Source organism: Gavialis gangeticus, unplaced genomic scaffold, assembly GCF_001723915.1.
Source record: "Gavialis gangeticus isolate Ggan-Ray unplaced genomic scaffold, GavGan_comp1, whole genome shotgun sequence".
NCBI lineage: Eukaryota > Metazoa > Chordata > Crocodylia > Gavialidae > Gavialis > Gavialis gangeticus.
Window position 1 is genome coordinate 236517241 of NW_017729032.1, and position 25014 is coordinate 236542254.

Consider the following 25014-nt stretch of genomic DNA (forward strand, 5'->3'; position numbering starts at 1 on the left):
TTCTTGGGGGGGGGGGGGGGGTTATATTCTTTTAACATGTTTCAGAACATTATATAAAATACTAAATGCATATGTTGGCTTAAGGAATAATGAGCATGTGGCCTGGTATTTTACATTGCTGCAATTAATACCATAAACGATAGTTGAAGTATAAAATGTGCTGATATCACACTGTAAGTGTTCTGAGTTGAGGCCAAAAAAAATTCTATGAGAGTATTTAATGTGACATCGTAAAGGGTGAAAAATAATTCAGGCCAGCTAGCTCTGTACCTGGGCCCTACTTTTTCTAGTTGGCCAGTGCAGAAGATTGCCAGGAAACCATTTCAAATGACTACCCAAGGATTCACCTGGAATTGAGATGTGCAAGTTAATGCAAAGACTGCCATGCTATGCCTTCTTCCTCCCTCTGGAGAACAGGCCAGTTAAGGAAAAGTGAAACTCCTAGGCTAGTAGGTGTGGCTAACTTTTAGGATCTCTGAATGTCCCTTGTGTTATCCCACTTACTGGCTTCATTTAGATTTGCCTTGAGAATATGGCAAGCTGCATCTCAAAATCACTTTAGCACCTGGCAGCTTCAGGATTAGATATATAAAGGCAATTTAAAGTTATCTTTACATACACAAACATTTGCTACATATGTTACTTGTATTAAACACATTTGAATGTATAACACTACCAACATTCCTGAAAAATGGAATATATTTATTATAGTGTGAGTTGTTAGTAACCTCTTTATTTAGATTATGTAACACTGATGGTTTTTTAGATCCTGTTTTATCTGTGTTCCTATAGTTTAGATGTAAAGGTGAAAAATGGAAAGCATAGGCCCTTTTTGTAGCATCTCTAAGAAAACTGCACGTTTGTTTTGGGACAAAATCATCAGCTGGAGCAAATTGGTATAATTCTTGAAATCAGTTCACTGATTTATATCAAACAAAGATCATGTCTTTTGTCTTATGGACTCTTCTCAGAGGGAACCTGTCTTCCTATGAGCAAGAATTGTACAACTGTGTGAGCATATACATGGGCATTGATGTGTATAATTAAAATTCTTCTACAACCATTGAACATACAGTCGAGGCAGAGCAAGTGATAGCCAGTTAGGTGTCTAGTTGGCCATCTATAAGGATAATATCTGCAACTGTAGTATTGTTCTACTGCTTGGGTGTGTGCAAATTAGGCATTGAAATATATATGTCATTTTTATGCAACACTACATTTACTTTTCTTAACGTCTCACCTTTCAAAATGCAGTATATATACGTAGAAAACTCTATTGAAATTGAATAAATAGAAAATGCAAAAGGCTCTATTTAATCAATCAGCCACATAGCATTTGAATTGTTAAAACTTTTTTTCCTAATTTCAGTAAATTACTTTTTTATTTGATAATCACAGACTGAGTAATGGATGCTGGACAAGGCACAGATAAATTGTGGAATATGAGACAAAAGAATAAGTTACAGTGACAAATAATTTAATTCCAGATTTTTGCATGTTCAGGCCAATGCATGACTGCAACTTCAATACATAAACTATTTTTAAGTATTGCAGATTAATTTGTTTTGTTTTATTCATTACTTGGTTGAGCAGATGGAAGTGGTTTTGACACAATTTTGTTTTCTATTTTTCTTTTCTTTTCTTGAAAAAGACAAAGCTCTTTTTCCCACTTTGTCACAGCTGGTTACCAATCAATCTCAATTCACGGTACAGTGATGATAGCACATGTTGTCTGGGGGCCAAATCTGATTGGGTTGCATTTTTTCAGCAGTGTTTCATATCAGAAAAAAATGTGTCTATATGGCAGGGACTGTCAGCACACTATTGTACAACTGTCATTAATAAAACGAGCAACAATGAAGGCATTCATATGTGCCAGAGACTGCTAAATTTTACAATCAAAATCACCCAATTTCTATTACAATTTCTTCACCAGCAGTGTTTTTTTTTCTTTTACCTGTTCTCTCTTTTTTTCTCGTTTAATTAAAGGCAGACTTACTCTATGTTACTTGTAGAACAGGAGTAATTTTATATCATGTTTAAATAGTGGCAGTTTTAAAGCTATATATATGATAACTGCTTTTTTTAATTCTCTCTCAACTCCACACTGATAACTGAGGAGTACAGTAGAGATAAAGGTTAAGTACCTCAAAATGTTTAACAAAATCTATTTAAAAACAGTTAGATGAAAATGAATATATGTAACTTCTGTCTTAGAGGCCACCGCACATTGTAGATAGTTTTGCCATCATCTTGGATAACCGCTAATAATATTTAGATACAATATTAGAAAGTGTTTCTTGTTACTGTGCATATTGTAGAAGCACTGGTTATTATTCCATAGATAAGTTTGAGTGCATTTTTATCCTTTAATGAAAGGATTCAACATTTCCTTTCTGTGCATGATGAATACGATGCATGAACCCTGAACTTTCTCATTAAGAATAATTTTTCTAAGTATTTACAAGTTTACCTGTTGATAAGTTTGCGCTAAATTAATTTTAAAATATGTCTTTTCAGAAGGAGAAAGGAAAATAGGTCTTTTTCAGACCTTGTCTGACATTAAAACTGGAGTAGCTCAGACCCTTCAAACATTTTGTCTAAATAAAATTTACTGAAATTTTGTGTGTATGGAATGTATGAAGAAATTAGGTTGTAATTAAGCTAAGCTACAAATGACCACTGAATGCAACCACTATGAGTCTGAACTGTGAGATAGGGTCACTTGCTCAGGGCTTTCTGAACTGGAGCTATGGTACAATCAGTCATTATTGCATGGTTGAAATGAGAAAATCTGCATATATGTCAGATGTTTTCATTGGTATGTTATTTGGCTAACAATTGTCACTGTTCTTATATGTTGCTACATGTTGGTGAATTTAGGACCAGATTCAACAGTATGATCTTGTTCCTTTGCACTACTCTGGTGTTGCACAAACAGTTGTTAAGGTTGATACAATATATCTTCAGTTCAGTAGGAAGCATTTTTGGGGGGGCTATAGTTCAGCATTCAGAGATGGATATTTAAATATTTTTTAAAATAATTTAAATTGCTTCATTGTTTAAAGGTCCAGTTCTCAGGTGTTAGAACTGAATGGCCATAGAGCCTTCAGAAACTCCACCTCTGAGTCTGGCCTTTGAGTTTTTCTCTGAGCCTGATTTTAGAGATTCAGTAACACTACTCTGCATGAAGATGATGTGCTGGTCTTTGTTATGCTGCATGTAAGCATCTTGTAATGGGAGATGTTACTGGGAGAAAGATGTTTCGGTTGGCTAAGTTGACCACCTACAATAACTTGTGGCTTTTTAGAGGCATGAGGAGGAGAGAAGAAAGACATTGAATACCTTCTTTATTCCTTCATATTCCACCTAGTTTCTTTGGCTGCTGTGGATCAGACAAAAAGCAGGTTTTCTTCCTGTGTTCTCATTGCCTGCTTCATCTGTCAATGCTCTTCATTGAACCATGGTGACTTGTGTGGACAGCGCAGGTGAAACAGATGACTGAATGGTGCTGCATCAGTGCTGCTTTAGGACACCAGATGGTTGTAGTGTCCTGCCAGTCCATCTATCCACTGGTCTGATTGCTGGATGGCATGACCTTCTTCAGGGTGGTCCAGAAACCCATTAAGGACTTGGCAGGCGGGCAGACAACAAAGCTGGGATCTCTATTTGAAATAATTGGTGATTGGACCACAAAAGGGACATATTTGCTCTACCTTCTCTATTAATATCCAGGTGGAACGTTGCAGTCGTGTTCTAACTGTACCTCTTGGCATCCCACGCAGTTGACTTTTTCACCCAGCAGCCTTTGCACTATATGCATGATTGACAGGTGCAAGCATAAAGATTGCTGAGCCTTCCAAGGCAGCTGGCTGGCTTGACAAGACCAGCCCATCAGTGAGTCGAAGAGGAGCGAGTCAGCTGCAGTCCACGACAGAATACAGAGTTGTCTCTGAGACTGCTTGCATCAGACTTTAAAGAGTCAGTCAGTCCTGCTGCCTGTCTGGGTTTAGCTCGGCAGTGGTAGGAGAACCACTTGTGTGTTAACTTTTATTAAAATAAATACATGAATAAATTATGTCACTACAGCAGAATAAATGGCTGGCTGCTTCTCTGCACTATTTCTTTCCTTCTTCCCCTGATCTAATATCTGCATGATGAACAATCTTAATTTAGGTATATCCTTCTGGAGCTGATTGCAGACTCTCAAGTCAAACTCCCTTAGGGCTGGACCTGTGTCAAGAAGCTAAGCACAGTGTTTTGCCAGCAGCACTACTGTTAACAAAGACAATAACTTCCTCATTGTGGGTGGCATTGTCATATTTTTGTGATATTATGGAAGTCAGGGCATCCATTATTCCTAACAACCATAGCAGAAACACTCACATCACGGCCCTGTCAGATTTAAACGAATCTGCGAATTCTGCTAAATACTTGTCATCAACAATCTCAGATAGGACATGAGATGGAGAAGAAGTGGTGCATCTGCTTGCCTTGCCCTTCTGTGAAAACAATGATTCTGTTTGCCATTGACTAGTGCAGCTCAGCGTGCAAAATTACATAATTCAGTGTAGCAGTCCAGAAGAAACGGGCCACGACTGCATATGGCTTTCAAATGCATATTTACAGTAGCTCCGTGCTGCTCACAGAACTGAAGGTCAGCTTTCTAGCATCATAAGTCTTTTAACCATAATGCAATTATGCTAGCAGAGACTTTGGCTCTCCATTTTTGGGAAGCGTTGCAATGCCCTTCTCCTTCTAATCCCCGTTCCAATCCCAGCTAATATTTAGACATTAGCTAAATTTTTTATACTGAATAAATATACATCTAAATATAAATATAGCTCCCAAATAACTAGGAGTGACCAGGTATTTATGATCCTGTCCTGCACCCCTCCAGCAGAATGGTTGGGACTAGTTCCTCATTTTGCTAAAATTACGTGGCTTCTTTACGTAATGGATTTACTCTATAGGCTGTGGACCTACCTCAGATAACAAAAACAAGTCTTCAGAATGTAAAAAAGTGAGATTATTTATCATGTGCTAATTGATACTTTGAGCTTTACTTAAAGCAGACCTTTTCATAGCATTTCAGCACATAAGACTCATGGGTTAAAACTCTTATCAGTTCTGTTAGCGCACTATTGTGTAATGTCCCAATAACTTTGCCATATGCATAGTTTGAATGCATCAATGGCAAACAAAATAAAAGAGTAAATGGCAAAAGATAATAATGTGTATGTACACAGAAATTAACACCTGACGTTCTCTTTACAAGTATTAATAAATTCAGTTTCACATCCATAACTGATGTAATTATACTCTGACTCAGCAGAACATTTATACATTCACTTAAATATGATGGAAATTATGTAGATGCTGATCTGCTTTGCTTAAAGGGAGCTGTATGTTGTTTTACACATGAAGAAACTGAGGCACAGTCTGATTAAATCACTTATTCTGAGCTATGCGGAGCTGGAAATAGAATACATGGGCTGGGAAGCCCAGTCATTTACTTGAGATGATGATCCTTCCTCCTATGCTATTCATTAAACTGCAGCTAGTGTAGAATATGCGTTAATTTGAGTACAGCAAGGTTATTATTCCAAAGTTAACATTTATTGAAATTATTTAAATATTGGAGGAATAAAACATACCTTATGGAAGTCAATATGGTCCCAGTTAAATCCTGCTAATTCATTCCAAGGCAAAAACATCTCTTCAGTTTCTTTGGATCAGGCCTGAAGTATTTTATCGAGCCAGGCCATTGCAGGATTCCATCGATTTAAATCTAAATGTCTTTTCAGGATTTAAGTTCAAAATGCCATACAAAAGAATGGTTCTTGCACACTGAACCAGTTGTGTAGCTATACATTCTGCATTTTGGAAAAATTCCTAGTTTTAGAATGAGTGTAAGATAGAAAAAAAAACACAATGAAATTATGCTTTCAAAAAAAGAAAATGTCTCTCTCCACTCTATTACTTTATTATACTTTACTTTTGTGAAATTGGTATCTTCCTCTTTAATATATCTCTTTAACATTTAAGCTAGAATGTGGCTTACAAAATCCTGTGTTTACCTGGTGTGTTGTTCATGAGGGCTGTAGCATGATAGATAGACAATTGTATTAGAAAACTATTGTTTTTGGGGGAAATATGGTCCTAAAAGAAATTTCCCAAATCAGCACAAGTAAAAATATGCCGCTCATGTACTTAAAGCCATGATAAACTTGAGTTGTCATATATTGATAACTGATGCCTGATAGCTTAATTTTATCATATTGCTCAAGATCAAGGGCAAAGTGAGTGATATTATTAATAAAGCCCTAATACTGAGTGAATATAGCAATACTAATTTTATGTAAAGTTTTTAACTAATGCACAGTGCAATAAAAATGTCATGAAGATTAATGCGAGGTGGAATTATCAAGCACCGGATAATAATTTATCTTCCAAAGTTGTATCCAAGAGAAAATCAGATTGGCACACTCCAGGTAGGAAATTTTGTTCATCTCTGTTGTCAACTACATAATGATTTTTCTTTTTTCCTTTTTTTGGTAACGTAGGTATGATATCAAAGATGATTACACCTTGCGCATTAAAAAAGCCATGAGTACAGATGAAGGAACCTATGCATGTATTGCTGAGAATCGAGTTGGGAAGGTGGAAGCCTCTGCTACTCTCACAGTTCGAGGTGAGTGCTATATTTGAGTAAGAGCCTATACACATATATTTTAATTTCACTTTCTGACACAATGGGCCAAATCCTCCCTGGTCTATGTAGACATAGACCCATTGCAGTCAGTTAGTAAGTGGTCATGTAGTTAGCAAGGGTTCTGCAAATCCTGGTCCTGCAGAAGTCAGTGGCAAACCTGCTGTTGACTTTAATAGTGACAGAATTTCTCCACAGGTGTGAATCTTTTTCAATATTTGTAACTAAGGATATGGACAGGCAAATAATACTGAAAGGGGAAGGAGAGGGTATAGTGCTTTTCAAGTTGTTCTATTGTAACTGTTCTATGTGTCTGCCTTATCTCACAGTAAAAGGAAGCTAAGTCATGGAAATATAGCAACTATTAGATTTTACTGTTAACTTGCTACAGTTTAGTTTCACTTACTTTGGAATATGAGCAGACAAATGAAACATATACAGCAGATCAACTGAAGAACACTCGTGACCAGTAACTTATTCGTCCCGTTTTAAATGCTGTAATTTTTTTTCTGTTCATGATCTAAAAGGAAAATTAATATGTATGCAAGTATGTACCACATAACTTTGATATATGATTTAGTATGTCTTCCCCCCAATTGAGATGGTCTGTTCATGTTTCTTCCTGTAATAAAAATGAGGAACAATTTAGTGTGTGAGTGTGTGTGTGTACGTGTGTGTGTGTTTTCCACATATAGCATTATGGAATGGAGGTAGTTCTACCATTAATCCAAACTGAAAAGATTGGCAACATCCAAAGAAATAAAAAATGTAATTAGGTATTGTAAGTTAAGGCATGGCATTTTTCCCCTAAAAATCTTTGTAATCTACCAAATATTTATTTAGTGGAGTTAGACAGCATGAGGAGGGTTGAAGACCAACATCCTAATGAGTTTTCAAAATGTCCATTGTGATAGTAGATGTAGACATGCTAAACTGATTGGGAGAGAAAAAGTTTTAGAAACATAAACCCAGATAAGTAAATAAAATGTAAGACTTAAAAGCCTTTGTTTTTTTTTTCATTCAAAAAGATAAGTAACACTTGATACAATGGATATCACACAGACACTATTTCACAGTTTAGTGGTGCATGCTGACAGTTTTCGGTAGAGCTGTGAAAGGTTAATAAAAACATTTTTAGCTTTATCTGTGCTCCTTTTTCTTACACATTAAATCAAATGTTCAAAGTCTCTATGGATTGCTTTATTAGAACAGGGGTCAACTGACCCAAGAGGCCAGCTTCCATTTCCATCCATTTAATGCATGGACACAGTTCAGTTTAATTTGCTGAATTCAAAGAAAAAAAAGTCACCCACTGGCTTTGCAAGGGAGAGATGTCCATATGTAACAAAGAAAAGACGATATTGAGATAATCCATTGGCAAAAATGTGACTATGTTGTTCTCTTTAGGTAGTGTTAATACAGTTTTTCCGTTGTAAGACAAGAAATGCCTTGACTTGTTCTTTGTTTGTGAGAAGGATTGTTTTCCAATTTTGGAATTTAAGAGAAAAACGTCATTAGTATTCTCTTTCCAACATATTCCTGTTCTGTGCCTTTGTCACAGGCAGAATCACACTGCCCAGTCTGGCTGCTGGTGGGGTAGCCTTAACATTCTCCCAGAACTGTGTCCACTGCATGCATTTTCAGGAGGGGGCTCTCCTGAAATCCCAGCCTAGCTGTGTTATATGAGCAGTGACTAGAACAAAGCAAAAATCCTTTGAAATCACTGGAGCTTGAACTTGACCAAATTAAGGTGAAAAAAGGAAATATATAATTTAATCGATTTTCCCACACTATAGAAGATTTCTCATTATCTTTTTTCTCCTGGCTTTATAATTTACAGACCAAAGCTATGGTGTTTATTCAATACAAAAGAAGTCACTATATTACAAGCATATTAAACATTCAGAATGTGACAGAAAATAAGAAAATCCAAGAAATCTGAGGGTGACAGCTCAGTACTCTGGGCTTTGTAGAGACAAAGGACCCCTGGGTAAACTCCCATTCGTTTCGAAGTGATCAAGAGTTGGCCCTATTTTTAATTAATGGAAGTCTTCATTTCAAAACTTTTGTCAGCTGGTTATTAATATACTAGAATATTAGGGTTTGGGTTTTTTTCACATACAAAGGCAAAAACTATTAACTGTGCTTTAGCATTCACACTGGGGTGATGCTAGGCCAGGACTGTGTAATCTATATGGCCACTGAAAAGCCTGAGTTCGAGGATGCCCTGCCTACATGCAACCTGCCCTTCACAGCATAAAGCCCAACACCATATCCTTGGCTTCAGCCTGACCTCACTAACCATAGGGGAGGGCAGAATTCGAATTCCTTGACCAAGCCCTCGTTCCCCTATTTGTAAAGTTGCAGTTCTGTTCTACCTCTTCTTTTTCTAGTCTGCAGGATGACAGAATATATTCTATGTCAAAAAGATAAGAAGCACACAAGCGAGAAATGGTTAAAGGAAGTGGTTATGACAGTGGTTGGGTAAGATTGCAGGAGGTGTGGGAAATGAATGAGCCCTGAACATAGCGTACTGCCTGGGGAATCTGTAAACCATAGGTTCTGGTTTACGAACCCAAACAAGAGAATGAATCTAGTGAACTTCTAATAAAGTCACATAGCAAGTGGACAACTCATCTATTGCTAAAATAAGGGAAGTTTCATCTCCCCAGATTCAACCTCAAGTGAATTTTCTGTCCGAATCTTAAGCTTCTCCAGATCAGGATGTCTATATTTTAATAACAGAGGAGCTGACAGCCCTTTTCCCCAGATCAAGAGTAATGAAGGGCTGTAGGTATAATCAAGAAATCACTTGTTGCAGCAACTGCTCTCAATCTTGATATCAGTCTGAAGCAGAATTAACCTGTCGATCATTCAGCAGCAATTTTTTAGGAACTATAAGTTATCTAAGCAGTAATTTGGGAGGTTCTGAGTTGAAATCCCCATGGTCATTCCAACTTATCTGTTATATTTTCATCAGCCCTGTCAGTGAGGAAAACGTGATGTGATATAAGCTTCCATGCCTATTGCTGGATAAGAAAAACAGTGTCTTGGGCTTCTCCTTACTACAGTACTGACTGACCATGCTTAAAATTCAATTGGTATTTAGATCAGACAGTGATGGCTTCCATTTATTGGCATGACATTTGCCAGACTGTGGTTTGAATGGTTGTATTTATCAGGGGCTAGAAGGTTGTACTAATGCAAAGCCATTTTATTTCAGTTAAGCATTAACAGAGATACTTGATGACAACATGCGAACATATAAAACATGTTACTCATATGATTGGTTCACGCTAGCTTGTTCGGATGCTATGTCCGAAAATATGCAATTAAAAGGATTCTTGAACAATAACCTGGATACCTTACTGAGCCTGACATTTGTGAGTTGAGAGATCATGGAAGTGTCCACAGTTAGACGTAACATTGCACGTCATGCATTCTGACAGATTTTCTTTTCTTTTTTTAATTTCCTTTTTATGTTCTCACCACACCATTGTAATGTCTACAGCTCGCCCTGTTGGTAAGTAACCATCCTTCTATCCATTTTAGCATGGCTTCACGCAGTGCTTCATCTTTCATTTGCAACAGCATTTGACCGATTTAAACACAATTATTATTAATCGGTGCGTAATAGTTCTAACTTCCTAATGTGAGGCAAGTAATTTTGACAGAACTGCTATTTCTGAAGTTTTTATTGCTTCTATTCTGCTATACACAATGGCATTTGCCAAATCACTAACCAGCCACCACACCAATCAATTGGAACTGTGGGGGTGAGGTGAAAATGAGCCAAAATCACTAATCCAATCATTCTTAACGGTCCGTGGATGTATGTTTAAGGGCCTGGAACAAAGGCTATTGAAGTCAACAGCAGGTCTCCTATTGACTTCAGTAGTCTTGGTATCAGACCATAAATGATCTGGCTTATTCTGTTTTTGCTTACATAAGAAGAAAGTCTAAAGCTTTGCATGTCCTGTCTTTTTTATTTTATTTAATTATTGGTTCCTCTGTCGAGTTTTTTTAAATAAAATAATCACAGTCCTTAAAATGAAGAGGAGTTAATAGAGTTGAGAATGTGGGGGAGTTTACTAAGGTGCATTTTTATCTGTGAATTATAACATTCTTGGAAAGTGCAGGTTTTGCTTTTGGAGTACACTAGAGGGCACCAAATAGTATGCACTATATTTTCACTAAAATGTTCAGCGAAAGCCTACCTCTGATTTTTTTACTTGGGAATTTGTATCCTCTGAAATTTTGAAACCTGGTTATAGTTTTCAAAATCATGGTTAAATTATAAAAAATGAAACTAATAGAAAATAACACCTATCCATAGCTAAGCGTTATTCTTATATTAAGAAATATTCTAAATATTGAATTTGTTTATTTTTATTTTCAATAATAGATTATTGTTCTCTGCCAAGGAGAATTTCATGAATTATTTAACTATTACACTGCAACAATCAATGTCATGGTGTGTGCTTCTTAGAAATTGAAATTGAAATCTGTATATATGAAATTGAAATATATATATATATATCTTTTTATCCATATAGATATACATATATATATATATATATATATATATATATATAAATGAAATGTTTAGTTAATAGACGATTCTAAAGGGTTCAATCCCGAATGATTCACTTCAGATAAAATTCCTTTTACGAGTTTTATTCATCTAAAATTTGGGGTTTGAACTTAAGTATGTTGTATACCATTTAGAATTTCTTAAGCAGAATTTGACCCTGGCTCATCAGTGCATCATACTCCAGCTATATACAGATTTCCATTAAGATTAATGGAATTACATCATGTGAAACTAGTGTCAAGTTATGATGACTTAGGTCATTTGTTTGAAAGGTAAATATGATTTGTAAGTTGATAAAGATGGAACATGAGCAATTAGAACACCACCAATAAATGATGAATATCCTTCCCTTATTTCACGGGAGAAATACAGCAGGGGAACTTGCAAGTAAAATAGTAGGTTTCTGTGTGGTTCATCCCCGCCCTCCCCTCCTCCCATCACACTCATCCTCTATTTTTGGATTCTTTAAAGCTGTGATCTTTAACCAGGGTACCAGGCAATAATAGCACTGTTCTGTATGTAAATACCTACATGTAGATCACAAGATAAAAGAAGAGATTTCATATAGTATCAAACACATTCTGACTTGTTGTGGACTTTGAGCTCTTTGCAACAGAAAAATTACTGTAAGGTTTTTTTTCCTGTGAAAAGCTAAGAGCTGGAATTTTTTGAAGGGTGCCTTGGGCATAAAACAGTTGAGAACCACTGCTCTAGAGCCTTGAGTCATGATTCCATCTCTTAAGATCATACCAAACCTTAAGTTATTCAATTGCCAAACATGTGGCTACTTTGTAAGAATGCACTGTGGTCAGCTTGACTTTTGCTATCCCATAACTGTTTTATATTGTTAGAGGTCATCATTACTGAAAAAAATGTCTCCCTTTATTTGATTGATTGAAAGAGCCATAAATTATAGTGGGCTACTTAAAATAATGATTGTATAATATGATGTTTATCAAAATATTTAATTCAATGATTAGATTTGTGAATTGAGAGATGGTAAGTATACCAACCCTTACTACACACGAGTGTATGGAGACAGCAAGTAGATTTATTGTATATAAACATGCAGTATATTAACAGGGAATTTAATTATCAATGCACTAAAATGGCAGCAAAACATTATAATTCATGTCTAACTGAATAATAATAATTATTACCAAAAATAAACAAAAAATCTCTGTTCTTTTAATAACTTAATGTGTGCCTATATTGTTCTTGCTAGTGTTCAGTGAGCATAAGGCCACTTTCTCAGGGTTCTTATATCCGTTGCACCAATGTTACAGCCCCCCAGTCTATACTGATAGAACAAAAGTAAAGGAAGGGTCAGTTACTTAATATCAAAATACTTACCTGTGTCCTAGAAGCATGCATCTTGTATGGTATATTTGTACATGCCTATATAGTCTAACAGCTGAATACAATCTGTAGTTTAACGGTTTTTCTTCGCTCAAGGTCCCCATGAACCATATAAACTCTTAGCACATTATATTTCAACCTGTTCTTCTGGATGAAAATGTCTTTTGAAAAAACAGAGTCAGAAAACAAGGATTTAAAAAAAATGTATTACACTTTGAATCTTGCTACTTCATTATTCCAAGATCATACAGTAGTTCTTGTTGCAAAATGGGCTTTTACAGTTTTCAGTTTAGGGTTTTTTTGTTTATTTTGTGTTTGTTTTATTTGCACAATGGTTTTATGAATTTATTTATTTATTGACTTTGACATTTTTGTTTGAATTTCATTTGGAGTAGAAAATTCCAGGATGGATTATTTCTGTCAGTCACCATCTTTGGTATATGCTTCATATATAAAATGAAGCATGGTTCTGCCTAAGGTAGATGGCAGCTGGTGATCTGAACAGTTCTGCACCAGATTAGTCATCATGTTTTGATTTGCTGGTAGGAATAAATGTGTTGCCCATCTCTAAAATAGATGTTCTCTTTATAAGCTTTTGAAATTATTTCCTATGGAAGTTATAACAGATGGGTTTAGGAAGTTGGATATTTATCCCTATTTAAACCATTTACTTCTGTGATTTCACTCATCAGATGGGTTTTCCAGACAAGCAAGTTAATATTTTCACACATTCTGGTTTTTACTGTCTCTCTTATGCCAATCATACATTGTAATAAACCTGCACTAGCACTGGGGCAAGCCACAAAGCTTCCTCAGTCTTATCTAAAAGTAATCATTATCCCAGTCCTCTAAAAACAGAGATCAAGTTTATCCTGGGTGTGACAGTCCTGGCTTTTTTGCCAGGGTCAAAACAGGTCAGCGGGTGGTGGGGGAGGGAAGGAGACAGGCAGAAGGAAGGTCAGTGGAGACAGTCATTTACACACTATACCCTGAATGGTAATTAATTCAAATTAGGCCTAATTGTCCTGGGAAAAGTGGTATCTCAGCATTTCACAGGTACTTAAAGTGAGACAATGGGCCAACACTTTTGTAGGGTCCCAGAATAAAAAGCTTTGTCCAATCCAATGAAATCTAATGCCTGATCTTAGCATATAATAGCTTCTAAACTGTTCTGTTTGTAAATGGAAATTTACAGAAATAGATTACAAGAGAAAGAGGTCAATTATTAAGTTGATATTCCCAGTTAGTTGCCTTCTTCCTGATCATCCACTAAGCCAATTTAGTTCACAAACAGCACTCAGTTTTCAAATTAATTGCCTACATCCAGTTGAAAGTACAGTTCTGTGCATTTCAGTTGCATTACAGTAACTCAAGCCAATTTGATTTATGATATGACTCAACTTTCCAGAAAAATATGCAGTGCATTAAGAAGTTGGATTTCTTTTGCAGTTTCAGTAGGAAGTGTACAACTGAATTTAAGAAGAAAATGGAAGGTATGGAGAGACCAAAACATTTAAGAAAACTTTATAATCTTTCCAACCTGGGGAAGGCTGATACAGAGAGATAAGTCACCTACTTTCCATTTTCTATTTAGTACTAATTAGATGCAGTCTATTCAGATTTAAGTGAAATGTAACTTCTTGATGCATTGTACTCTCTTCTGGTAAGTTGTCACATCATAAATCAACCTGGCATGACTTAATGACCTATCAAGAATGTTTCAGTCCAATACATATGAAACATGAAGAACCATGTTTAGAACAGAACTGTATTATTCTTTGTTGTTTGAAATAACTTTCATTAGATATTAAATGGAAAAGGTGATTCTTTCTCTCCTTTCTAGCCAGTAAGGTTGCTGCAATATCCAGCCTGTATATTTCATAAAAGTTGCCAGACTTGGAGTTTTTTTCTTTCGTTTAGTGCCAGACGTAGAAATATCACCCTTCACGTGGGCATCAGGATTATTATGACAGCACCAGAAATGGTGATTGGTGTATGACAGAAGTGGTGTTATTCCACTGGGTAGTATTGTGCCATCTTTCAGTGGCAGAAATTCTGATAACTACATCAAACCACGGCATTTCGCCAAATTGCCTTCTGCTGTTTCCTACAGGGATTTTGGGGGTAAGCAAAAGCACCAGCAGACAGCAGGCATTTATCATTTGGACCTTCTCTGAATGGAGAGCGAGTGAACCAGGATGCATCTTGGTTATTTATCAACTGGCAAACACTTTAGTCAGATTAGTGAGGAAATCAGAAAACAAAACAAATCCAACCATGGGACAAAATATCACTATCCTCACATGTAAACAAAAACATAAAGGAGAGAGCCAGCTTGTCTTGGTGGTGATTATCCATGAAGTTTTGTTAGAAAATCCTTAAATCCATGAGAAGTTTGTACTCAGACAAAGCTCCCAATTCCTTTGACCCTATAATAGTACAACTTTTTTTTACATATACAGGTTGGATTTTACAGCAACCTTACTGGCTAGTCATGATATTATAATCAAATATCTAATGTAAAAGTTGTACTGTTATTTTAGAGCCAACAAAACTGTAATGAACCATTACAGTTTTGGATTGTAAACATCTTCATCCTCCATTTTGAAAAGAATTGGATTAATTGGTATTTGTCAATATGTCCCAAATAGCATGATGTTTTCATCAGTTTCAGATGTCTTTGAGTACATGAATTGATGGATGACTTAATTTTAGTTCCTGGACCCTAGATATGTGGCCAGATATTTTAGATAAATATCTAAACTTTTGGATGCCTAGCTGAATTTTGTTTGAATTTGTGGAAACTCCATTCTTTCCACTGAAATGAAGTGTCTTCCTATTGGTTTCCACAGGCTTTGGATCAGTTCATAAGTCTCTGAAGATTAGGTCCACCAATGAGATTTCTAGCCCTTTAAATTCTTTAAAGACTTTAAATTCTTTAAAGTTTCTTGAAGATACTTTCCTTCAGGCTGTAACTAGAAAATGGAGACGGGCAGGACACCTGATAATTACATTACTCCTCTTCCCCTTTTTTATACTTTTAAGTAGGCTTCTGATGAGTATATATTTGATCAGCTTATTTCATTCATTTTAGTTGAGCCGTTTTCATGCCACTCTATTGTTATAGTTTGAAGAGAACCGCAACGTTATTGAGTTGCATGTCAGTTTTTGACTGCAAACATGACATACGGCAGTTGTGGTCCCTATGTGGTGATCTCCTGGCAGTTTTCACAGTTCTGAAAGGCAATGCTGCCAATGCAAAAATATTCACTAATTCATTAATGTCAATTAGTACTAATGTCACTAACTGCACAAACTTATAATCACTTACTGTGCCATACAAGAGTATTTTACAGATGTGATGGGCAGGGTCTTTGCTCAGAAAAATGTACTACAAGAGCTAAAAAATTCAAATTTAAAATGGGTACAGTTAGGACAAGAAGTGGAATTCAGAGTTGGAGATTTATGATTCAGCCTGATCATCGTAACAGTCCTTCTTTCCACTGGCTCAGATCTGATTTCACCTTTCTTAAGATCATACTTCAGGCAACCCTCACCATTTGTGGGGGATAGGTTCTCGTATTCCCCACAAATGGTGAAATCCACGAATAAGGCACTATGTTCATGAACGGAGGGGGGCTAAGAGATTCGTTTATGTTTTGTTTTCACTTATTTCTATAGCACCAAAATCCACAAGTTCACATGCACAAAAGTCCTTTTGTCATAATCCACCTTGCTTGCTGAATTGCTATAAGCTATAAGCATTCCTCTAAAACTAAAACCAGTCTTTGGGTTTCTCCTGGGACAACAGCTTTTATCTTGGGATCCTGCAGTACCAGATGCTTCCACACCAGAAGGTTTTACCATTGTAGTGATACAAGTATTGTTTTCCTAGTGCAGAGCTTGCCAAATGCATGTCTTCAGCCCCAGGGCTCCCCACTTCCTGAATTTTAAGTGTCTGCTTCAAACAGTCAAAGTGTGAGAGGTTCCTTGAAAACAGTCCTTAATAATGGGAACTGTTAAGGAACCTAAAACAAAAACTCATTGCCAGCCCTCTCTATACATATCCAAATTGCTTAAGGGTCTTGGGAAATGTTGTTTCATGGTAAGAACAAGTGCATTGTTAGTCTACTGAGAGTCTGCCAGATATAAGGACCATTTAAAGGAGAGGATGAGACAAGACTAATTCAATGAGAGGGGTCAGAGTAAATGACAGCAGAAAGATTGCTCAGGATTAAGCAGTAGTTGAAGATGAAACTTATAAAATGTATATTTTAAAAAGGACAGGAGAGAGAGAGGATTACAATAGCTTTGTTCTTCACTGAGTTTTCCAAGTTAAAATAAATAGTAATATGTCTTTGTTGATAGTGGTCTTCTCTACAGTCTTACAAAGAAAGAAGAATGTGTTTGCAAACTTTGGGAGTTTTTGCTCTTTAACTGCATATGATCTCAGGACACCTGAACTAGGAATATTATTAATTAAATGCATAAACTAAATTCAAATTGAAGATAAAAACAATTATATCAGTACTTCTCCAATAATCAGGATGCAGTCTTTACAAAGTATTTTTTTTCATTCTTACTGTCGGAATCCTAACTTTAACTTTGGCATGGTTCCAAATCTAGTAAGAGGCAAGATGTATTATTTGTCCTTCCCACAACCGGCCCACTCCTAACCTTTGCTTTCAGAAGCAGCCATCTGAAGCAGAAATTCTGGGAGACAAATAATACATTAAATGTATCATTAAGACCTGGAAACAGACTATGTCAAGAAGAGGGAAATCCATGAAATGGCTTTGAAGTCCAGATGTGCATATGTAGTCTCATGACTTATCTTGGTTCCCCTTGCTAACCTGACACATGATCCCATGCAAGAAGAACAACAAGGAAATTGAATACTTTAGCAGCTTTGATTGAGCAAAGTGATCTGTACAAGTTGTTTTGTTACCATATCTTAGGATTCTTCTCCAGCATGGACACATTTTATTGAATCCAATGTAAGAATGGGAAGCACCCTACATTTTACAACCAAGTGTTAAAATAGATTGATTGCCACTTCAAGCCTCTCTAGCTGCATGCTGAATAGAATAGTAGTTGATCTGCAGCATTAACCAAAAGCCTCATTTATAATACAATCATGGTTAGTAGTACCATTTCACAAGAGAAAATAATGTGGCATAGGGAGTGTAACCAATGCGTGATTTTGCATTCTGTCTCCCTCTATTCAACATGTCAGGGATCAAGCCCACTGCAACCAGTTACCCCAGTTCTCTGGACTTCCACATTGGCAACTCATGGCAGTTTTGTTTCATCCTCTGCCTTGTAAAAGCACAATTGCCAGACCTAGCAGCATAAATAGGGACCCAGACCTAAACAAAAAAACTAGAAAACATAATTGTGTGTTCTCATCTGTCATCTGCCACAGAGAGGGTAGAGGGTTTATTATAGCTTGTTGTGGAGCCATGATCTCTAGGTGGCCTTCCTGTTTAGCTCTAGGTATACATAGCACATTTCAACAGATTATCCTGCAAGTGCCAATACTTCATTATACCTATGATTCATTATAGCTACTTTTCTATCTAATAGAAATTACTGAAATTTAGGAGGGAGAGATTATTTTGATCACTGTTACTATCAGGGCAGGAGCTAATCCATTAGTACCATGTTGACAGATAGGGAAGATAGATGGCCTCAGCTGAAGAAGTCTTCTATCCCTTGCCCTCTCAGGCACTTTTCTTTTCTCCAGAATGACCCTGGGCCACTCCATGTCTGTCTTTGACCCAATCACAAGAATATAAGCAAAATATATTCTTTCTACATCAATTAAAAGGCATCTTGTTCTTCATCATCATCCAGTCCCTAGTGACAGAAAAACCTGTTAGTAATACTGCTACAAGTGCAATTAATGTGACTGAATAAACTCCAGCACTGTTTGAGCCAGAGTAAACTAATCTGGATGTCATCACGTACGCGTGTGTTTAGGTGCAGTAATTTACTCTGCTATCAGATAGTACTTGTGTCTGACAGGACTATTCAATGGCACAGTAAATTAGTCTACATCAGCCTAATTGCTGCACATGTGTAAATGGTGATGTTCTACTGCATAACAAATCAGTCTACTACACAGTAAAGCATCACCACACTCACTGTAACCTAATAGAAGAGTAAGTCTGATCTCCTGGACCTGTGGCCAACCTACTTAATAATGGCAGTTTCACTGGTATACAAGGCCAAGCATGTGACCTACATTGTATGGGTTATGAGAACAGCAGAGCTGTAAGTTGAAAATATTTTAACAATTAAACTCTCAAGTTATTTGTTGATGGCAGACCACATATTAAAGAAGTCTGAATTCAGAAGACCTTCAGAATGTATTTATTTTAGATATTTCAGCCCAAAAGCATGTGTTCCATCATGAATTAAATATCAACTAATTCACCATTTCCTTTGAGATAAATGTTTTAATAAATCATTGAAGTTTTTCAAATGAACCCTGATTTTTAGAACTTTACACCTTCACAAAGTAATTCTTACACTGTATCCCCTTGAAAGTTTATAGTCAAATATCTGAATTTAGATATTATCAAATCAGTAATTTAAATTATATCTACAAATAGTAAGCCATGCAATGATGGTTTTATATTAGCCCTTTTACATTTATTGGTGCCGCATTTTGTGTTATAAATGAAATTATGTTACGGGCCTGATCAAAGTGCACTTGAGTCAGTGGAAAACTTCATGTTGACTTCAGTGGACTTTAAATGAGGATCTATATGACACAGTTTAGTACATTTTTTAAATCAAAATGTATGTAATTAAAAGATTAGTAAACTTATCATCTAAAAATTATATGGAATATATAAAATGGTTTTGGTCTCATACTAGCTTTTAGTAGACAACTGTAGAAATAAAAAGAAAAACATCCATACCATTTCCTCTTGACTGTCTTTCATTTTCAGTTTCCAGTAGCAGTTTTATAGTATATTTTACTACAGTATCTATTTTTCATTAATAGCACAGTACGTAGTATGTATACGCACTGTAGGGCAGCTAGTTTGGGGAATCTGTTCATTAGGAGCTTATAATACAGTTCCCTTAGGATCACTGATTTCAGCAGGAATTGTAAATTCATGGTGCTTCTTAGGACCAGTCTGGAAAAAAGGTGTAATTTTGCTATTATTTTGTATTGAGTTGCTGCACTTTTTACTATAAAGCCATATGTTTTACTCTGGTAATATTCTCCCTCCACTCTGATTCATCTTCTCCCACATTTCTTATCAGCTGACTAGAGTTCAGCCGGGAGGAATGAACTGATTCAGTCAAGCTTTTCTACAGCTGAGACTTTATAAGCCCCTTGTGACTCAGCACACCCTTAGTATTCAGTAACACCAGTGGGCAGAGAAATAAATGGCTTGTAATATATCCCAATAGATCCATTCTACTACTTAATAGAATAGGAGAAATGCTGAGGAATTCCTTTGCTGTACTCTGCAATATTCAATTCTCCCCCTTTTTAGGATTCTTTAATGCATAAATACAGGATAACTTTATATGCATTAATTAATATGGCATAAAATATCTATTCACTCAGGCATGAAATGACATGCTGAAAGACAGAGTGCAACAGAATACCACTGCTACCATCTTGAGCAACATGCTAATGCTCACAACTGCAGCTTCGCTATCTCCATTTTAATTCTCACCGTAGAATACCATCCTGTGCTGTAAAAACAACTCTGAACATGATGTGATTAACCTTAGGGTTCCCCATCCCCTCATCTCAAAGCCCACCTCGTACATGGCCTGTGCTTTCTATTCATGTTCAACCATCTGATTTCCATATCATCCAGCTCACCCTCACAAGCAGCTATTAGCATAACAGAGCTTTAGCATGACATTGATTGAAGCCAGCGCCTGCTGAATGCAGTATCAAAGCATATTTTGCCAGAGATCAAATCTAATTTACTGTGTACTGTATTTAAATTTCTCAAAACACTGTTTCAAGAAAAGTGTCCCAGGTCTCTAATGTTAATTGTTCTTTTATTATTCTCATCTAGCTCCCTGGAAAACAAGTAATATTTTAGACCCATTGTCTTTGACTTGCAAATGTCAATTAAAGAAGAGTTTTTCCACTAAGTTTACTCCAACCCAGTTAACATTATGTCTGAAGCAATGAAGGCTAATTGTTTGATTGGTACAGCACTTGGTTTATCACAACACAACTGGTCTCTTTCAACAGGTTTCCTAATGTTCTTAGTGTTTTGGTAGTTAGACCTGTATTTTAAGAGAAGCTCCAGCTGGAACCAAAATATTTTGAGTCAAGAGCTGCTAGACCAAGTTAGCAGACTCAACTCAGGCACTGATATTCTGACTTTGAGTAAATCACTATCCCTCAATTAACTACTTTGAGAAAATAATTTCACCATCCCTCATTTAACTAATCTATAATGAACAAATTAACCAATATTTGCAAGCTATTTTTATATCTGTTGGACAATAATGAACCACCCTTCTACTGAAATCAAAGACAGTCCAGGATGTTCACATATGTCCACACTGCTCCCATGGTATATGGGGGAGCATACCCAAAAAAAAACACATACCCCATTCAGTAGGCAGTATGCTCCAAAACTAAGGTGACCACATGGGACAATGTGAAATAGGATACTGTCCCCCATCCCCTGCTTTCAAGTCAGCTGTTCTGCTGCAGGGAGAGACCTGGGCAGGGTAGAGAGGTGCAGCTCTGGTATTACTATTCAGGCAACTAAGGGGGTCAATGGCCTGTTAATGACCAATTTTTCTTTACTTCACACATGTTAACAATCATCTCCCCTTTTTTATGGTCATTCCATTAGTCAACCTAGCCTATTGTGGCCCAATTTTGCTGTTTTATACAGCTTCCTATTTTACAGCTTGTGCTGCTCCACCTCCACACCTGTGTGTTTTAATATTCACCGGCCAACTGGGACCGGCTACCGAAATCGAGGACTATCCCAACCAAATTGGGGCACGTGGTCACACTATCCAAAACCCAGATAGAACTCAGCAGTAGAGTTGGCTTAGAGCAGCTCTGAACATGTGCTGGAAAGCATGCATGAAATAACAAGTCTGAGAACAGCTCTGACTGTGCTTGGAGTTAAACCAGCCATGCCACCTAATTTCCTAATGTGCCTAACTTGCACTATCTTAAAGCAGTTTGAGATGCTGCAGGAGGCACACCACAAATGATTAAATGTTCCCCGTGCAGCAAATATGCAGCTCAGACTCTTAGTTTGATACCAGGAAATCCAGGTATCAAAAGTAAATATGCCAGAAAAAAGCAGCCAGGTCACATTCCTGGAGCATGCTCTGGAGCAACTGGAGGCTGGGTTCTCCAAAGAGAGATACTATAGCAGCCTGCCAGAGCATCTCTATGTTTGCTGCACGCTCCTGCTGCTCTAGCACACTGCCTCAGCATGCTGGAGGATATAGAAGTGGGAAAGAGCTGGCAGCAGTGGCTCAGACTCAGGCTCTATCCCCAGTAGGCAGGGACTGTGTGACTGGGGGGACTCAGGGAGTGGAGAGACTGTTGGAGGGTGGAGGGAATGTGTGTGGGTATGGGGACTGTGTGGGGGTGGGGAAGAGTGTGGGAGGGGTGGGTATCCCACCCCCCATGGAGCACAGTGCCCTCCCCTTCCCTTCTGCAGTGGCAGCAGCAAGCAGCAGGTCCTCAGGGCACTCATGTTCTGCTGCAAGGGGGACCATTGTTTGAGATGTCCAGCTGCAGTTTGAAACCATTGTTTCTTGCTCTGTCATCTGCCACCTCTGTGTGGTACAAGGTGCCACCTGAGACCCAGAAACTACACATGGTGCATGGAGCTGGCTCAGCCCACTGGTGTGAGCCTTCGCACAGACTGGACTGGGTCCTGCCCAGGTGGCAGCAGGAGCTGGCTCAGTCCTGCTTGATGGCGCACACCAGAGAACCAGGCCACCTCCTTGTGTCACATGTAGCCCCCAGGTCTCAGGTGGTGCTGTATACCTCCAGGGAGCTCCACCTGCAATGGGCTATGCGTGCCCCAAGGGCCTGCTGCTGGCTGCTGCTACTGCAGGGGAAAAGGGGGGCATGCACCATGGGGGGGGCTGGCAGGGGACCCATATTTCTCTACAGTCCCCCCCACACAGTCCCCTCCACTCCAAAAGTCCCTCCACCCCCGCCACAATTCCCCCACAATCCCACCACAATCCAGCTACAACCCCTACATCCCCATCCACAAACTCCACACCCACAAACACCCCAAACTTTAGTGGTGGACAGGTTGTACTCAACCTGGTGAGATGTGAGCAGTGGGGTACCCCAGGGCTCGGTCGTCGGGCCCGCACTGTTTAACATCTTCATCAGTGACTTGGACGAGGGGGGAAAGCACGCTGTCCAAGTTTGCTGATGACACTAAGATGGGCTAGGTGGACACACTTGAAGGAGAGAGAGGCTGCAACTAGATTTAGACAGACTACAAAAGTGGGCAGATGAGAACAGGATGCGGTTCAACGTAGATAAATGCAGGGTGCTGCACCTTGGGAGAAGGAATCTACAGCATATATACGGGCTGGGGAGTTTGCCTCCTGAAAGTACAGAGGCAGAACGGGATCTTGGAGTCATTATTGACTCCAAGATGAACATGAGCCGCCAATGCCAGATCACAGCCAGCAAGGCCAGCCATACCTTGTCATGCATCCAAAGATGCATCTCAAACCAGTCCAGAGAGGTGATACTCCCCCTCTATGCAAGTTTAGTCAGGCCACAATTGGAGTACTGCATCTGTACTGGGCGCTGCACTTTAAAAAGGATGTGGTCAGCCTGGAGAAGGTTCAGAGGAAGGCCACCCACTTGGTGAGAGGGCAGAAGAACAGGCCCTACAGTGAGAGACTGGGGGACCTGAATCTGTTCAGCCTCAGCAAGAGGAGGCTGAGAGGGGTACCTGGCGGCTGCCTACAAACTCCTCAGGGGAGATCAACAGCAAATAGGTAGAGCCCTTTTCTCCCCAGCACTACCTGGGGTGACGAGGAACAATGGTAATAAGCTGATGGAGAATAAGTTTAGGTTAGAGATCAGAAGGCCAGTTAGGGTGGCCAGTATCTGGAACCAACTTCCCAGGGAAGTGATCCTCACCCCGACCTTGGGCAAATTCAAGAGGAGGTTGGATGATCACCTGTCCGGGGTATTGTGCACCCAGCATTCATTCCTGCCTGTGGCAGGGGGTCAGGCTAGATGATCTGTTCAGGTCCCTCCTGACCCTAGCTACTATGAAACTATTAACTCCCCCACACCCTATACCCCACACAAACCCCACACTTCAACGCCTCACAATCAACCTACAAACCCTACAGAGCCCACCACATCCCTCCACAAACCTCTTACCCACTCATTAGCCAGGTCTTGAAAACCTCCAAGGATGATGCTTCCACAGCCTCTCTGGGTAACCTGTTCCAGTGCTTTCCTACCCTCCTAGTGAGAAAATTCTTCTTAATAACGAACCTAAACTTCACTTGCTGCAGTTTGAGACCATTGTTTCTTGTTCTGTCATCTGCCACCTCTGAGAACAGTCTAGCTTCATCCTCTTTTGAACCCATCTTCAGTAGTTAAAGGCTGCTATTAAGTCCCCTCTCAGTCTCTTCTTCTCTAAATAAGGCCAGTTCCCTCAGTCTTTCCTCATAAGTCACATCGCCTAGCACCCTCACCATTTTTGTTGCCCTCCACTGGATGTTCTTCAGTGTGTCCACATACTTTCTGTAGTAGGGTTCCAAAACTGAATACAGTAGTCCAGATACGGCCTCACCAGTGCAGAATAGAGGGGAATAATCACTTCCCTTGACCTCCTGGCAACACGCCTACCAATGTAACAACCCAATATGTTGTTAGCCTTCTTGGCAACAAGGGCACACTGCTGGCTCATACTCAGTTTATTGTCCACTGTAACCCGTAGGTCCTTTTTTGCAGAGCTGCTGCCAAGGCAGTCAGTGCCCAACCTGTACCAGTGCATGTGATTGTTCTGTCCTAAGTACAGGACTTAAAAATTGATTCCTTACGTATCTGCTCCATGATTTTTCCAGGGACTCAGGTGAGGCGGACTGGTCTGTATTTCCCTGGATCCTCCTTTTTCCCTTTCTTAAATATGGGCACTCTGTTTGCCCTTTTCCAATCATCCAAGACCTCTCCTGATTGCCATGGGTTTTCAAAGATGATGGCCAATGGCTCTGCGTTCACACCAGCTAACTCCCTCAGCATCCTTGGGTGCATTCTGCCTGGTCCCATGGACTTGTATATGTCCAGCTTTTCTAAGTAGTCCCTAACCTGTTCTTTCACCACTGAAGG

General features: G+C 38.5%; 1 protein-coding gene across 5 annotated transcripts in view; it reads left to right on the top strand.

Annotated features, from left to right (window-relative positions):
- The window catches only part of ROBO2 (roundabout guidance receptor 2), a 787363-nt gene that overhangs the window by 582773 nt on the left and 179576 nt on the right, over window positions 1–25014 (top strand). For all 5 annotated transcript variants that reach the window (XM_019525121.1, XM_019525122.1, XM_019525124.1 and 2 more), the window contains exons 6-7: window positions 6567–6694; window positions 10224–10235. In XM_019525121.1, coding sequence (XP_019380666.1) covers window positions 6567–6694; window positions 10224–10235 — 140 coding nt within the window. The remainder of the gene's footprint in view (window positions 1–6566; window positions 6695–10223; window positions 10236–25014) is intronic.